Source organism: Octopus bimaculoides, chromosome 19 (assembly GCF_001194135.2).
Source record: "Octopus bimaculoides isolate UCB-OBI-ISO-001 chromosome 19, ASM119413v2, whole genome shotgun sequence".
NCBI lineage: Eukaryota > Metazoa > Mollusca > Cephalopoda > Octopoda > Octopodidae > Octopus > Octopus bimaculoides.
The window spans coordinates 52,436,480-52,455,870 of record NC_068999.1 but is presented as its reverse complement, the minus strand read 5'-3'; the positions used below and the strand labels follow the sequence as shown (position 1 = coordinate 52,455,870).

At 34.5% G+C, this 19,391-nt stretch overlaps 1 protein-coding gene across 1 annotated transcript in view; it reads right to left on the bottom strand.

The window, feature by feature from the left end:
- Nucleotides 1-19,391, bottom strand: part of LOC106878181 (VWFA and cache domain-containing protein 1-like) — a 141,564-nt gene that overhangs the window by 51,402 nt on the left and 70,771 nt on the right. Inside the window, 1 exon segment of the mRNA XM_014927320.2 lies at nucleotides 2,723-2,872. Within this exon segment, the coding sequence (XP_014782806.1) occupies nucleotides 2,723-2,872 (150 nt within the window).

Sequence of the window (19,391 nt, the reverse complement as noted above, 5' to 3'; positions counted from 1 at the left end):
ATATATATGTATGTATGTATATATGGAAAAAAGGCAAAGTAGAAAATGCTAAAATACTTTTATAAAAAAACATTTCAGTACTGGTTTCGATCCTTGAGATCTTTTCAACAGTAAATATGGATAACAAATTATGGAAAAATTAAATTTTGGCAAATTCAAATGAAAAGTCTTTTTAAAAACATATTTGTATAGTATTCAAATACCAGGGGTATTTTTCTTGTTTCTCTCTGTCTCTGTTTCACTTGTTAACTGTTATATATATATATATATGGGAGAATTTACGAAAAAAAACAACAACAGACGAGGACAGGTGGTGTAGACAACAAAAGGATGTATTAGTTTAACGCTCAGGAATACAGAAAGTCTTTAACGTTTCGAGCTATGCTCTTCAACAGAAAGAATACAGAGAAAACACGGAGAAAAAAAATTGAATGTTTTGGTCAGCGATTAATCATGGCAATTGTGTTTCCTTGTCTTGACATCACATGAGAGCTGTAAACGAGCATCACTATCATACAAGCAGTGTCATTCATTTCCAGTATTCTGTATGATAATGTCTGACCATGAGAAAATATTAACCTGCCCGGAAACAAGAGAGAGTTGGTGACAGGAAGGGTGTATAAAAAACCTGGTTCAATAAACTCCATCTAAACCATGCAGACATGGAAAAGTGTACATTAAAATGATGATGGTGATAATGATGATGGCGGGGGTGATGAGGATGGGCGAATCTGAGTTTGTTCTACCCATCCATCAACTGATAGCTCAGTAAAAAAGACTGCTGGAACAACTACTAGACTTTAAAAATAATTACTGTGATATGCTGACTAAAACAAGTAAAAAATAAAAGAATGATAGCTTTTATTCCATGTATATAGACTAAACTGAAGGTCAACCTGTCTTAAGATTTAGATTTTAAAACATGTGAGGATATGTAATGGAATTGTGAGGAATTGGTTGATGAAGATTTTCCTGCTACATTGAGCAGGTGGAGCTGTTCTCTGATTTTTCTTCAATTGGAAAGAATAAAATGGTAATGGATAACGGTGCTGATAAAATTACATATAATTGTCAAAATTATGATTTATCAGTTTCTAAATGGAAATAAATTCATCTCTTGAAAGAACAACCATATGATTCCTAATCATTGAAATAAAAATAAAAATAAAAATTTTAAAAAAATATTTTAATCATTCTGACAATTCTGACAAAGATAAAACAAAATATCAAAATTATGTAAAAATGAATTTTAAAAAAATAAAAAGAATAAAAGCAGCAAAAGAGAAGAGAATACTTAAAAACAATGATAACTGTAAATTGTTAATGTGAAGAAGTAAAAAAAAAAAAAAAATCTATATAGTAAATATTAATTCTTTGGCACATTAAATGTACACACTGTTCAGTGAAGTGATGATAATGTGTTAGATATACTGTTCCTAGCTGATGGAGGAGATAGTTTGATAAATAAATCTTGATAGAGGATGGTATATTAAATGAACAGTGAATAATAGCATAGATAGCAATGGTGGCTGCTAACTCAGCTTCCAGAAGGGAGATAGCACATTTCAATAAATTCTGATTTATTGGTGCTAAGAATAAAACTTCACAGAGTGTCTAGTTATTTGCTTTAGCAGAGTGAAAGGTATTCAATCAATTAAATATAACCTCTTTGAACGGTGTTGCATTGAAAATTACATGAAAGTACAGAAATTGGCTTGAGACTGATATTAATTTAAACCGATCTAGTGTATTAACTTGAGACGCACATTAAAGGGATATCATCTCGCTTAAAAGATGCTTATATAATATATTCGACAGATATCGTGTCAAATAGATATCGATGCATTTGGGAGATATTTGAGCTGAAAAGCGGGCAAGGTATCAAAAGCAACAGAGAAAGTATTTAAATGTTAGATATCACGAGAAGTTGTTGGTCAACACAGGCTTTATATATGTGTATAGTGTATGTATATATATGTGTATGTATGTATATGTGTGTGTTCTTCAAACATTCCAGAATTTAAAAATTGATTAGAAGCAAGCTAAATGGTTTAGCAGGAGAGGTAGGTTTTATGGTAAACCATGAGATTTATATTTGAAATCACTTTTACACCTGGCTCTGTAGATAGAATCCTGAATAAATGGAAGATACTTTATCGAGTGGCAAAGTTGAAAAGCAGTAAGCTTTAAAGAGATCTACCCGGCTAAGAGACTGGCAGTCTCAACGAGATATAGAAACCACCCAATAAAATGTTTCCTCAGCGTCAAGTTTATACTGAAAATCGCAAGTTTTTGGCTATAACAGAATATTTCATGTATTTGCTCCAGGGGTAACACAAATACATTATAAAACAGTACATTACAACACAAACAGCATATATATATATGTGTGTGTATATATATATATATATGTGTGTGTGTGTCTGTATATATATATATTCTTTTACTTGTGTCAGTCATCTGACTGCAGCCATGCTGGAGCACTGCCTTTAGTCAAACAAACCAAAACTGAAAAGAAACCCATCATAACACCGCTTGCGAAGACCTGTTGAGGCAAGTGAAATCGAAATCGAACTAAATTCGACGACTGGCACCCATGCCAACGTCATCAACTTAACCCCCTCCCCCAATCTAAAATTTGAAATCATTATTTCTTGAAGCAATAACATCCTCAATCTAACTTCTATACCAGACTTTAAACATTCAATAAGATAATACTTACATTGGCTGCTCTCTTTTTTTTACGGAAATATTCTCCTAGCTTGACTTTCATTTTCAGAACAATCTCTGTTCCATTTTTCTTTTCAAATGTGTAATTTGCTTGATCAAGGTACGATTGGCTATAATCTTTTTTAATACCATCACTTGCAAGCTGCAATGAAACATAAAGAAACAACATTGAGCATCATGTTACAAAATAAAAGAAAGAAAATCATTATTATTGAAAGGTTTTTAAAATTTGTCATTATTGTAATCATTCCTGTCATCATTAAGTTCATCATTATCATCATCATCAAAAACATCATTACTCATCATGATCATAAGCCACCATCATGATCATAAGCATCAGCATCCATAATTTTCATCAACATTGCAACCATCATCAACTGCATGAATATTATAATTATAATCAACATCCTCACTTTCATAGCAAACCACCATCTTTACAACAACCTCCTTGACCATCACCATGACTACTACCACAATCACTAGCACCTTGATCACAACAACTGCACTACAACCATCATCATCAATTTTGTCATCATTGCCACAAACAATATCCTATTTCTAAGAAGAATGAAATAGTGTTGTACATGATTATCACTGATTAGAAATTGTAAGAACTTCATAATAATCAAAAAAAAGAAAAAAAAAATTAAATATAAATATTCTATGCATGTTTCCCCACCCCCTTATTCCTTAATTTCAAATTCAAACTTCTAATGCCACCAAATATTACAAAGAAATTATCTTCCTTGTATTAACTCTCTACTAAGAACACCACATAACTATCTTACTCAAATTTGCAGTGACATTCACCCAGTGTGAGCTGAGCTGGCTCTGACCAATGAGTTCACCATGTGTAGAGTTCATGTTCGAAGTTTTGTTGGGAATACAAGTTCACATGTGGTCCCTGGTCATGTGCTTTTACATTGCTGTGATCCACAGCAGCTCATCTTGGCATCGACTGCCAACCATCACAGAAGATTCATTGACCAAGTCACTGCCGATTATCAGAGCAGCTGTAGCCTGGGTTTGAAACATTGTCACCAGCATGAACTCTACCATTTTACCATATTTCATTTGCAGAAACATTATTTTGGTAGTTTGTCTCTCCACAATTCCACCAAAAGTTTAAACCTAGATCCCACCATCTAAGCCAGTTTGTTAATATTGGGAGTTCAATATATTATTTCTGTCTTACATGGCTCACTTCTCTCCTAAAATAGATTTAGGTCTTTAAATGAGGCTTCACACTATCTCCAGATACACAAGTAAATTATCATTATGTGATCCCTGATGACTATAAGACAATATATATGTATGTATGTATTTATGCATGTATGTATGACAAGCTTCTTTTAGTTTCCCTCTACCAAATCCACTCACAAGGCTTTGGTCAGCCCGAGGCTACAGTAGAAGACACATGCCCAAGGTGCCATGCAGTGGGACTAAACCCGGAACCATGTGGTTGGGAAGCAAGCTTCTTACCACTCAGCCGTATACATGCAAAAACCTATCTCTTTGAGAAATACTATAAAGAAGTGAAGTATTGATAGGTTATTGAAATTAGGTTGTTTTCAGTATCAGTGGTAATTATAAGTTGACTGTAGAGAAAGCCAGAATATGAGAAGGGGAAGGGGAGAGGAGGGAGGGAGAGAGAGAGAGAGAGGCAGACAGACAGACAGACAGACACACAGTAGGATTCAATTACTAAGCAATAATTAAAGTTCAAATACACTTGAATTGTATGCAACTTGAAGTTACTATGACAATTATTTCTAATTAGTTACGAATTAATGTGCTGATGACAGCACTAGTAGTAGCATATAATAGATGCTGGTGATGATGATGATGATGATGATGATAATAGTGAAATGGTGGTGACATTGATGATGACGATGATGATGATGGTGGTGGTGATGACGATGATGATGTTCTTTTAGTTTGTTGTTATTGGAATAGGCTTTAGTTTTATAAATCAGTTAAAGTCAGAGCATGCAGTGAGCTGCTGTCAGTCTTTTTAACGTCTTCCTTCAGCAAACATCAACAATGACGAAATTTCTCTGACCCTCAGACCAGTAAACTCACATCCTGTTGCCTCAGCAAACTCCAGACCCGCATATTTTAGGTGCAAGCTGACTCAGGGCTATCTACCAGGGAATGAGTTAAATGCTAATTTTTTTCTGAATTTCAGAAAAAATAAAATAGTTATTAATTTGTAACCTTTTTAAATTAGATCACATTTTTTCCCCACTTCAGTTTCTTAAATATAAAGAAAGAAGAATAAAATTGACTGAAATGATGTCAAATCCAAAAGATGACAGACTCAAAGGCCAACTTTTGTTGAGCTGCTATGTTATGAGACCCAGTTGTCAGCTGGTGGAGGGGGAAAATGATTACAAAGACACACACATATGCACATGTACCCACATGAACACACACACATGCATGTACATATATTTGACAAACTTCCACAGTTTCCGTCTACCAAATCCACTTACGAGATGCCCAAGATGACACACAATGGGACTGAACCCAGAACCATGTTGTTGCAAAGCAAGTTTCTTACTTAGTTTCTTAACCATGTAACCATGCCTAAGAATGAAAGAAAGAAAAAAACTGCCACAATCATGGTCATGTGGTGAAGAACCATATGGTGCTGGGTTTAGTCCCATGGCAAGTAAGTGTTTTCTATTATGGCTCTGGCCAATCAATAAATCCCCTGCAAGTGAATTTAACGAGTGGAAACTGTCTGGAAACTTACTGTGTGTGTGCGTGCGTATATGTGAGTGAGTGAGAGATGATAATGATGATGGCAGTGGTTACAATGATAATGAGGAGGAGGAAGAGGCAGCTAGCAAGAAAAAGTAATATTATTATTATTATTATTATTATTATTATTATTATTAAAGAGCCTTATTACAACATCATTCATTGATTTCTACAGAAAACTAGCTCCAACTTGTACCAGAAATGGCAGTAAATAATTCCAAGAAGCAGCAACAGCAATAGATTAAGATTCCTAAAAATAATTCAATAATCTTTATAACTTCCTTGATTACAGATTGATTGTTTTAATTAACTAAGACAGGTTGATGAATGCTAATAAGCCTGCTAATGCATTGGTTCTTCATGGCAGCACCAATAAAATATGTATCTTTGGTTAACTAGATTGTAGCAATGAATGTATCATTAAAATAAAGAATGGCTTTCTTTATAAAAGGAACCTTATAATTAGAATCTAGTTGACTAAATGATTAATTTGTTTGTTCACTAATTTAGGCTGATGACCTACTTAGTGATTGTTATACAGAAGAATGATAGCAGGTTTGAATCAATGGTAAGGAAGGAAAAATCTTTCTTGAACTTAGAGGCTAATCAGACAGAAGTCTATCCCAAGGTGAGTTTCGTGGTGTTCAGGTTGAGAGTATGAGACTGTACCCTGAATGGGGTACCAGTTTGTCACAAGATTAACCCTCAGTTGCTACTGGTATGTATTTTCAACAGAGTACACTGGAACAATGTGAAATGTGCCTTACTCAAGAACACAATCCATTGCCTGATCTGAGAATTGAACTCACAACCTCATCTAATACTCATGAGCCCAACACCTTAACCATTAGGCCACACACCTTCACAAGATAAAGGTGTACTATAAAGCAAAGGATGAAGAGTCAGATGAGTTCTACTGAGGTCGACTTTACCTTTCATCCTTTCAGAGTTGATAAATTAAGTACCAGTTGAACACTGAGGATTGATGTAATCAACTAGTTCCCTCCTCCAAAATGTCAGGCCTTGTGCCTATAGTAGAAAGGATTACGATTATTATTATGATTATTATTATTATTATTATCATCATCATTATTAAGTAGTGACAGAAATGTTTAATCAGTAGACTAACTGCTTCTGTTCTGTGTCTCAAGTACAAATCTTACCAAAATAGACTTCCTGTTCTATTTAAAGACTTGAAATTAAATAAGTACCAGTTATCTACTGAGATCATTCAGTTTCCTCTCTACCTTACAAATAATGCAAGAGTAAAAAGTCATTATTGTTGCTGTTGCTGCTGTTGGGGTAGCTGTTATCATTGGTAGTGGTGATGGTGGTGGCTTAGATAAAGTTTGAATGCTTACTACGTATATATGTGTAGCTCAAAGCACAGTGTATGTATATATATATATATATATATATATATATATATATATATATAAATTCCAGCAGCCTCTATCAGAAAGTAATTTGAGCAATAAAATGTCCATCTCAAATGATTATAATATATTAAAACAAAACTGGAGGAAATTCTGTTAGCTTTCTCTATTGATTCTGCACTTGATGGCTGTCAGCCTGTAATCTGATCATTAAAACCTAAGCTAATCTGTTGAAAGTAAGTCAAATATATTTTTAATCCTAACACTATGCTTAAATCTACACTGTGTAGTTTCTTATACTTCATTGTTAAATATCTCATTGATCTTCTTTGAAGTAAGAAGAACAGCAAACTACACAATCCACGTGCTACAGTAAATCTCAGCAATTTCGTTCTGGAAGCCTTCAATGGCCACAAAGTAGAAACTCAAGCTTTGATTTAACTGGATATTTTTTAGCAATTTAAAAATAACACAGTTCCAATTGAGGCTCAGTAAATGTGAGGTTTAAAGTTCACTAGGTTAGTTATTACATAGTCAGTAGTTCAAACTTACTACTTCATTGCCATCATCATCATCATCATTACCATCATCATCATCGTCATCATCATCATCATTTTTCTTTTAATTTCTGCTTTTCCATGCTTGTATAGGCTGGAAGGAGTTTACTGAGGCAGATTTTCTACAGCTGGACACCCCTCCTGTTGCCAACCCTCATCTGTTTCAGAGCAAGGTAATATTGGCCAGACATGTTTTTTTGCAGAGTATATTGGAAATGAATGATACTGTTTACATGATGATGACACTCATCTACAACTGTCACATGATGTCAAGACAAGGAAATACACACGCACAAACACACACATCCCCCTCCTCCTCCTCCTCCTCCTTATCATCATCATCATCATCATCATCATCATCATCATCATTCAATGTCCATCTTCCATGCAGGCATGTGCTGGAATGTTTGGCAGGAGCTGACAAGTCAGAAGACTGTGCTAAGCTCTACTGTCTGCTTTGGCATGAATGCCCTTCCTAATGCCAACCACTTTACAGAGTGTGCTGGGTGCTTTTTATGTGGCACCAAGTGAGGTTACCAAATAATCACACACACACACACAACACGAAATGGAACAGCAGTTTCTATTAAACAGATTACCAGCTTTTCCTCCTGTCCACAAATATCAGTAAAAAATTTTCTTCCTAGAATTTCATAAGTAAACAAAAAATAAGTAAATAAATATGCAAATTCTATGCATCTTTTTCCTTTTAATTCTTTTACTTCAAATTCAAACTTCTATTCCCACCACATATTACAAAGAAACAATTATCTCCCTTCTGGTAACTGTTCCCTAAGGAAAGACTTACTTAAAAATAAAGTTTGTTTCTAGATAACTCTTCTTTCTTCATTATGATTGGCAGAATTTGAACTCAGAATGTAGCGATGGGCGAAACATTGCTAAGCATTTCGTCCAGCGTGCTAATGATTCTGCCATTTTGCCGCCTTTAATAATGATAGTAATAATCCTTCCTACTGGAAGTTCAAAGCCTCAAATTTTGGGGAAGGGATTAAGTCAATTACTTCGACCCCAGTATGTAACTAGTACTTATTTAATCAACCATTGACCATGACAGAATTTGAACTCAGAACGACATAGCAGCAGACGAAATACTGCAAAGCATTTCATCCAGCATGCTAACAATTTTGCCAGCTTGCAGCCTTTAATGATGATAATAATAATAATGGCTTCAAATTTTGGCACAAGGCCAGTAATTTTGGAGGAGATAAATCAATTACATCAACCCCAGGGTTCAACTGGTATTTATTTTATTGACCCTAAAAGGATGAAAGGCAAAGTCAACCCCAGCAGAATTTGAACTCAGAACGTATAGACAGATGAAATTCCACTAAGCATTTTATCCAGTATGCTAACAATTTTGCCAGCTCGCCATCTTAGTAAAAATATTCTAAATTTGGTTGCAAAGTCAGAAATTTTAAGGGATGGGGGTAAGACAATTACATTAGTCCCTGTACTTGACAAGTACTTTATTTTATCAACCTCCTCACCTGCCAAAGGATGAAAGGCAAAGTTAACCTCAACAGAGTTTTTAATAATAATAATGGTTTCAAATTTTGGCACAAGGCCAGCAATTTTAGAGGGAAGGTGTTAATGATTCTGCCAGCTCACAACCTTAATGATAACAACAATAAGAATAGTAATAAAAATGACCCAGTTCTCCATTGCAACAAATATGACTTGGAAGAGCTTAGCAGAAATAAACAATAATAGAGCCACACTGTGAAAAGATATTTATTTTATGAGATTAGCTGATTCATCATAAAATTATTATAGTCTGAATATGGAAGACTATGATGTTCTTGTTGGTAGTAATGGTGATGGTGGTAGTGGTGTGTGTGGCTGTAGTAATATTGTTGTTGTGGGTGGTGGTGGTGGTGGTTAGAGAGGCAGTTTGATTTGCTGCACAAGCTTCGGTATGAAACTCATCTCTGCCATCAACCAATGAAGGTGTCTTTATGCGATCATACTTTATGTGATCGTACAACAACCAAATCTTCTTTGAAGCATACTCTACTTTATCAGAAAGAAGTGACACATTGTATAAATGTGGTCTGTTTACAAAGCGCTTGGGGTAAAAAAACAAAAAAACAAAAACAAAAAAAACTGTTCAGTCATAGCTGGAATGTGTTTGACCATAGGCCTGATGAATTAGATTTGACCTTGGGCTAAACAATAGCAACAATTCAACTTTGCTTTCCTTGCTGCATAGATTTGAACTCAATACCTCAAGTTAGAAAGTGAGTATTGACCAAGTTGATAATTTATACCAGACAACTCAGTTAAGATAGCAAACATTTGTATCCTGTTACTAGTACTGCATTGCATTGTGGTCATAGCCACTTTACTGAATTAGCCCAGCTTATCATCATTATTGTCATCATCATCATCATCACCATCATCAACAGCACCACTACCACCATTGTTTCACATCTACTTTCCATGCTGGCATGAGTAGGTGGAGGGGTAATTTCTGCTCCCCTAGATGGGTCAAGGGACAGCATTTCACTTGTAAGTTTCAATTTTGGTTTGGTTTCTATGACTTAATGTCCTTCCTAACATGAACCACATTACAGAGTAGACTGGTTACAATTTTTCATGGCACCAGCACTAGAGAGGTTGTTAAACCTTTGCCAAAACAAAAACGTCTTCATAACCCCTGCAGAATATACTTGGGTGTGTTTTTATAATGGCACCAATAATAGAGAAAAGAGGGATGTAAGTGGTGAATAGAAAGAGATGGATAAATAGTGAGTCAGTACTGGAGGTCAAGTGTATGAGATACTTGCAGGTCTGGTGAGGTCCCTTAGATCATTGCCATCATCATTTCAGTGTCCTCTTTTCTGTGCTTGCATGGGCCAGATGGAATTCATTGAGGCAGATTTTCTATGGCTGGATGCACCTACAGTCACCAACCATCACCTGTTTCCAAGCAAGGTAATATTTTCCCTTGGCCAGACATGTTTTCACGGAATAATAGAAACATTTGACACCGCTTGTATGATGGTGACACTCACTTACAACCCCTCCTGCTCATATATGTCCAGGAGATGTTTGCCTGCAAAGGCTCGAGGGGAACATTACCAAATTCACAGATCTAACAGGGCCTGTGAACATTATGAGCACTGCCTTTTTCTCCAAATCCAACAAGCCAAAAAAAAAAAAGAAAAAAAGAAAAAGAATAAGGCAGTAGATTGGTAGAATCACTAGGGTATCAGTATTTAGTAATGGCCCCTTACATTCTACATTCAAATGCTAAGGTCTCTTCCCAGGGTCAATTTGTATTTACACAGTATTCATTTTAGAGATTTTCTTTTGGTCAGATTCCTTCTAACATTGTGTATATCAATTTAAAATACCACTTTGTCATATTATGACATCCGTTTCAGGTTTATATTTTCTTTTCATCTTATTCGTCTTATTTTCATTTCATTTCTAAGCAAGTTAGAGAGCACTTAAGTTATATTTATACTTTTATATTTTGTTCAATATTTTTGAGATTAAACAACAGTGTTTCATATATCAAAGCAAAAATGAACAAGAGAGTCAATTTTTCCGGAAATGAAAACTAAAGTATAAAACGAACTTCAGCATGGAAACGACTCAGGATAAGCTATAAAACAAATTGATATAAACAAACCAACTGTTAGAACAATTAAATGAAAATGAAATCCGGTATATCAAAGAAAATCAAAGTCAGTATCATCACAGGATCTTCAATAAGTTTAAAATGAATACATAAATAGGTGGAGGTATGTGTGTGTTTACATGGTGGGGAAAAAGTTTGCTTCCCAATCACATGGTTTTGGGTTCAGTCTCACTACATGACACCTTGGGGCAAGTGTCGTCTACTATAGCCCCTGGCTGAGCAAAACCTTGTGAGTGGATTTGGTAGATAGAAACTGAAAGAAACCCAGTCATATGTATGTATATATGTATGTAGTAAGTGTATGTAGTATGTGTGTGTGTGTGCATGCACGTGTGTATGTGTGTGTGCATGCACATGTGTGTGTGTGTCTGTGTGTAAGTTCTCTTTCTCTTTTTAATTTTAGAATAAATTTTGACCAACACCTCTATACAGCATGCTTAAACAATTGTGAAGATCTCTTCACATGAAACCATTAGTTGCCTTAACCCACAAATAAAATACACACACACACACACACACACACGTACACACACACGTACACACACATACATACAATTGGCAACCTTACTAGTGCTGTTGTCACGAAAAAAATCACTCAGTGCACACTGTAAAATGGTTGGCATAAGAAAGGGCATCCAACCAACTGTAGAAGCAATGCCAAAGCTGGCATGGGAGCTTAATGGTTAATGCAGTATTACAACTTGTTGGAGCTTATCAAACTGTCCAACCCATGCCAGCATGGAAAACAGACATTAAATGATGATGATGGTGATAATGATGATGATGATGATATATGCATGCATATATCCACAAGCATTTGTTAAATAATCAGGTCTTTGGATAATTATCTTTTTTCTAATTAAAAATTTAGTAATTAAACATTAACACAAAACTGAAAAGAAAAAAAAAAATTAAATAAAAAGGTAGAAAACTACCATGAAATAATACAGTATCATCATTTTTCTTCTTATTATTATTGTTATTTGTAGAACTTTCATCTTTGATGAACTTTAATTATTATCATTTATTTTGCAAGAAAAACACTAGAAACATCACATTTCTCCAACAAATTTCAATTTGTTGATGTGTGTTCCTGCATGCGTATGCTTAGGGAGTGCATACATATACATACACATACATACATATATATATATATATATGAAGGAATCCAGAGTAGAGGTAGTCTCAGGAAGACATGGGATGTGGTGGTCAAGCATGACCTTCGAACGTTGGGCTTCTCAGAGACCGAGACCTCTGTGTTCAGGCATTATATGCTTGGTAACGCTATTGAAGATTGTGTGTGGATGTATGGATAATGGTGTGTGCTGAGAAGTGTTATACATGTATGGTCACCGCCTGTCCTTTGTCTCTTGTATTAGATATTATCAGACTTCTTTGCATGACGTGTCAATAAAACTTATCCTGATCCGAACGATTAACTGGCTGAGGCGTACCTCAAGGTTCAGTCCTTTCTCTCATGCTTTTATATTTTTACATTAATGATTGAGCTCCTGGCACCTCTGGTCACACACAACCCTATTCAGATGATTCCAACTTTTATACCTTAATTCTTTGTATGTGAAATTATACATACTAACACAGACACATACACATATATACATATAATACACACACACACACATATATATATATATATATAATTTATATGTGTGCGTGTATAAATATATACATATACTTTTATATATATGCGTGTATGAATATATAATTTATATGTGTGCGTGTATAGATACACACACACACATACATATTTACATATATATATATATATATATATTCTTAAGTAGCTCCAGAAATATGAAGTCATATTGAAACTTCCTCTTAACATTACTGATGTCCAAGAATATTTTATATTCTAAGAGAATGTAATCTCTTGAGGATATTTTTTCATGTCATTTCAATAACTTGTACTGCACTGAATTTGGTAAGGATAAACAGAAAATACATGAAGAATTGGAATATATCAAGAATAATAATGAATAGGTGAGAAAGAGTTGGTGGTGGCTAAGACAGACAAAGACAGAAATAGAGAGAGAACAAGAGAATGAGCTAGACAAAGGGAGATAGGAGGAGAAAGTGACAGAAACAGAGTGTCAGAAAAGGAGAGAGAGGGAGAGAGAGAGAGAGAGAGAGAGAGATAGCCAGAGAGGAGTGACAGACAAAGGAACATTGAGATAGAAAGATATAGAAAGGGAAAGTGAAGAAAATGGAGAAAGCAATGAAAAAGAAAATAAGAAAGAAGAGGAAACAAAGGAAAGAAGCAGAAAAAGATAGAGAAAGAGAGAGAGGGAGGGAGAGAGAAGGAGAGACAGACAAAGAGAGATATAAATACAGAAAAATAGAGAGAGAAACAGGTATAAAGAGGGTGAGAGAAAAAGATAAGGAGAGACAGAGGACATACATAGAGAGACATAGAGAGAGATAGGAATAGTGATAAGGAGAGACAGAGAGAGAGGGAAAGAGACATAGACAGAGAGAAGGAGAGACAGACAAAGTGAGATATAAATACAAAAAAGAAATATGGAGAAAAATAGGTATAAAGAGAAAGAGAGACAGAAAGATAAAGAGAGACAGAGAGGACATGCAAAGAGAGAAGTAGAGAGAGATAAGGATAAAGAGAAAAAGAGAGAGAGAAAGACATAGAGATGAATAAAAGTATGTAAAGAATTGTTTGAAAATAAAGGAGCTGGTATTGGAAAGAAATGTATGTGATGAAGTTCGTTATGAATAATGACAGAAATGGCAACCAACACAATAAACTAGAAATAAGTATGTAATAAGGCTTGAACGGAAATGAAGGTCGGAGAAATTTTAAAATGTCATCAGTTGATGTTGATTGATAACTAGGGTAATAATAGACCATACATGTCTCGACATGAAGTGCTTAGGTGAGATTCTGAAGCATTCAGCCATAGATAAGACACGATATCTCTTAAGAACTTGTTCAACTTACTTCAAACTCATTCATCTAACTTCGAACTAAAATGAATAGAAGAATTTAAGCAAAAGAAAATCCTCTTGTCTTCTCCATTCTGTTGCTTTGTCATCACTTCATCTGCATCTTTTTCTGTCTCTCCTCTCTCTGGCTCTGTGTCTCTATCTCTCTCTCTTTCTCATTCCATCCCTCCCTCTATCTCAATGCCCCTTTAGCTGTCTCTATCTAGGCCTCTGTCTACGTCTCTATGATTCCCCCACTTTCTCTTCTATTTATGGTACAGGTACGGGCATAGCTGTGTAGTTAAGAAGCCCGCTTTGCAACCATGCAGTTTTGGGGTTCCATTCCACTGCATAGCACCTTGGGTGAATGTCTCCTACAATTGCCCTGGGCCACCAATGCCTTGTGAGTGAATTTGGTAAATGGAAACTGTGTGGAAGCTCATATAGGTATATCTTTGTGGGTGGTAGATATGAATCAGATCAGGAACTTTAGGGGACTTTAGCAGAGTCCACTCTATTGCAAACATATAGGCACAGGTATGGCTGCGAGGTAAGAAGCTTGCTTCCCAACCGCATGGTTTGGGGTTCAGTCCCACTGTGTAGCACCTTGGGCAAGTGTCTTCTACTATAGCTTTGGGCCAACCACAGCCTTGTGAGTGGATTTGGGAGATAGAAACTGAAAGAATCCTGTTGTATATATGTGTATATATATCTATGTGTGTGTGTGCCTTTGCATTTGTGTTTGTCCCTCAACACCATTGACAACCGATGCTGGTGTATTTACATCCCCGTTACTTAGCAGATTAGCAAAAGAGATCGATAGAATAAGTACCAAGCTTTAAAAAAACAAACAAGTACTGAGGTTGATACATTCGACTAAAAATTCTGTAGACAAGATCAGAACAGTACTGGAGGAGTATTTTTCATCACAGACAAGTGAATTTTGGAAGAGGGGCCTTGCAAGTCTATCAAAAGATAGAAGAGCATTGTAGAAAATGAAGGAGAGTATATTTTAGATTAAAAAAGAACTTTGTTTATCTTAATTTTGAAAAATAAAAGAAGTATAATAAAAAAAAACTGCATTATTAATGAGATGACCCAATAGAAACAATCAGACAAATCGATATGAAGACACAGGCAGAACCAAATATATTTTACTGGATTGGTTATGAATTAAATATACCACCACTGCCACAGCCACCATTATTTCTAATCCATTTTCCATGCTGGTGTGTGTGTGTGTGTGTGTGTGCATTCATCATCATGTAAGGACTGTTTTCCAGGCTAGCATGGGTTGGACAGTTTTACTGGAGCTGGTAAGGCCAGAGCCCGCATCAGGTTCCATTATCTGTTCTGGCATGGCTTCTACAGAGTGTACCGGGTGCTTTTTATGTGGTACCAACACCTATATCATTCTGTTGTGGTGGACTCAGTTCTGCTATATATATATATATATATATATATATATATATATATATATATATACACACACACACACACACACACACATCAACAGTTCAAATTGAGTGCAAATATTTTGTTATGTTTCTGGGCTGAACACACAATTCTATATTACTTTAGTTTGTCTAACAGTCAGAAATGGAAACCAATATTCTAGGAATAACATTACTTATAGTTTTTCAGTATCATATTCATTTTACAACTAAATAATCATTATAAATATTTGTTCTATTACAACAATATATCATAACAGCAAAGAATGATTCGGTAGAGTAAAAATATTGAGAGTTATAACCTTAAACATCCTTTGAAATTAATCTTCTATGTTTTACCTAACAGTAATTATAATGTTCACGTCTGAACAACAAGATCTAAAAACTATTTTTTCTTTCATTGAATCAATTTCCTTAAATATCACATACAGTAATAAATAGTAAAACAAATAGGAAATTGAGAAGATTATTGTATTTGTTTTCTAGTTAAACAAGTTGTTAAGGATGTGGTCTTATTGACTGGAAGGTCAGTAGTTAATTCCTGCAACTGGCACTCAGCCATGACCCTAGTAAAAACACTTAACTCTCAATGACCTAATTTAATTAAATGTAATCTGAAGATGCACAGTTCACCTTTGATGAAAGTAGGGATACTATATAGCTAATGAGTGTACTTAACTTAATGCTTTCTCTGTGCAAAAATTTGTGAGAAACTGGGGAAAATCATGAAAGGTGCACTTTATATTGTAGAAAATGTGTGTAAATAACTCTGAAAGATCTTACCATTATAGAAGATCTTGCTCAAATAACAGAAGATCTTGCTCGAATAATAGATCTTGTTCAAATAATAGAAGATCTTGCTCAAATTAGTTTTAGTGAAAAGTTTGTTATACTATCATAGACCCACTACCTCTGTGATTACTCAGATATTCTACACCCCAAGTAATGTGTTGAATGATTCGTAAAAAAAAGCTACATGACTAAAGTATATCAATACAAAATAAACTAAAACATGTAGGAAGAACATATGACTTACAGATGTTCAGCATGTTGATATAACACAACTAAAGTGTCTTGTATCAAAGATAAAATAAATTGAAGGAAAGGAGACAACAGCTGTCTTGCTAATATAGTCATAACAGACACGAAGTGTCAGTTTGGTGTTTTGTGGTGATTCTATAAATAAAAGCAGTCTAGTTTTCCTTGTCACAAACTTCATCAGCATTCAGTAATGTTAGAGATTCTATAATCACAATCGAACATTGAATTCTTCTCAATACTTTTGTAATGCTAGTATTATGTAAGTGCGTTATGGAACTAATACCAGGAGTCTTTGATTCAGATGTAGTCGGATTTTTGTAAGAAATTTCTTTGTCATCTTTCCCAGGTGCTTTGTTTGTAAACATGTCTAAGCACAATAGTGGAGAGCTCTTTTCTGTACAGGCATTAAATGAATTTCAGATAGTAATTTTAATGTCTGATAATATCTTTTTTTTAAAGCCTATTTTTCCACAGAAGAGATAAAAGAAAAAGAAATTAAAATCAGTTTGATAATTATTGCAACACATACAGTAAAATTCAATAACAAATTTCACAAAGCAAATTCTACATTTCTTTATTCCAGTAAATACAGTTCAGTTTTTCTTTTGATACGTATTACTAGTTTTTGTTTTTGTTTTTCACCAAGCATGAGATTTTTTTAAAATACTCCACAAAAATACAATATTATTTTCAAATTGAGCTTATCTCAAATGGATAATATATTTATTTGCTAGATTTGCATTTTTGAAAAAATATCCTTATCAAAAAGAAGAGTTGCAAAATATATATTTCTATGTATGATTCGTTTGTTGATTATGCTTATACCGATTAGAACATAAAACCCAGTTATTATTGAAACTTATTTAGTTGAAGTCACCAAACAGGAGATATTTTAAACATTTCAAAGAGATTTTCTTTGGCAGACTCAGAATCATGGCACTGCTTCTATCATTCAATCTATAACAGAATAGTTGCATCAACACTTAAGTGAGTTCTTCAAGGGTAAAAGAATTGCTATAGAAACAAAGGTGAGAGCTTGTCATCTTACAAACCAATGTGGAAGAGATTTTGCTTGATAACAAAAATAGTTGTTCCACAGTCAGGGTAACCATTGCAGTTTTTATTTCCAACATGTCTATGAAAACACTGACACGAATTTAGATTTATGAAAACATCATCACCATTGTATTAATGTCCACTTTTCTTCCATGCTTACATTGGTCAGACTGAATTCATTGAGACAGATTTTCTATGGCCGGACACCCTTCTTGTCACCAACCCTCACCTGTTTCTAAGTGAGGTAATATTTTGCCTATGACCAGACATGTATTTAGCAAAGATTAGAAATGAAGGACACCCTCTATATGTAAATGAAGTTCATTTACAACTATCACATTACACCAAGACAAGAAGACACACACACACACACATACACAAACACATACACACAAACACACTATGGGCTTCTTTTAGTTTTCATCTACCAAATCCATTCACAAGACTTTGGTTTGTCCAGGGCTGTAGTAGAAAACACTAACCCAAGGTGCCGCACAGTAGGACTGAACTTGAAGCCACATGGTTGGGAAGTAAACTCTTTAATCGCTTACCCACATCTGCACTTATGCAATTCATTTTAAATTCTAAGATAAACTAAATAAACCAGATGAAATTAACTGCAAAAACCAAAATATTTGCATTTGATTTCACCAGATAAAACCCCTCTCTTTAACCAATATTTAACATTCCAAAACAAAAAATAATTGAAATAAAGTCACATTGTCAATGAGTTAATAAAACAGATGAATGATCTAGATATAAAATATGCAGCTTCAACTAAAAATTTTGAATGAAGGAAAACATTACAAGAATTCAAACCCACAAAATATTATCATTATCAATACATTGCTGAAGTTAACCAAGAATTTTAAGCAGTTTTTTGTTTTGTTTTATGATTTTGTCAGTCAATTAAATGTTGCTTTGAGCAATAAAAAAAAAACGACACCCCTGAAAGCAAATCAAGATGAAGATTTATATCCAACATTCAACAAAACCTCCGCTTCTACTCTAGTATTAACACAAATTAGAGTCACATTAAATTTTTACGGATTATGGTCTGACATTAGAGAAATGGAGAGGAAGGTTTTATGAGTCTTAAATGGCATAATTAATATGGTGGAAATAACTTTGATACACAGTCAAAGACTGCCAATGGTGTTACTGAAACATTGTTATTATTATGCAATTATAATAACGAAATATAAAAATAATTTGGGGTTAGCATTGCTACTTAAGCAACAAGTTATGTACTTAGCTGGTCAAAGGATGACCAAAGCTTTCAATACTTCAGTTCTTTGATTATTGGTTATAAACCAACAATTAGTGGTTTGTTTTATCAGAAAACTTCCAATGTGTCTGAAATGGAATTCAGCCAATTGTTTTTATAAATTCAATGTCATTGAGAAGCCCTTCCTAGCTATCGAGGTACCTGGAGCAAGATTTTCACAGACATGTGCTCTTCCTGGTGCCAAAGAATTCAAAAGAGTAGAATTGGCAGATGATTTTAAAATAATGAGGTATATTAATTGATGTAGCATTAGATATGCTGTCCAGTAAACATTTAACCATTTAGCATTTAAACTGACCATATCCGGCTCAAATAATCTACCTGTTTTATAGCCAAATTAGACAGATCTGGCATCTCATACCTACCTTACAATGTCATTCTAAAAATATACAGTCACATCATCAAAATTGCAAAGCCACAAGATAGTACATGATTAATTCGAAATAATGTGAATAAATAAGTATTACATTTAACTCTGTATATACACACACACCCATATAT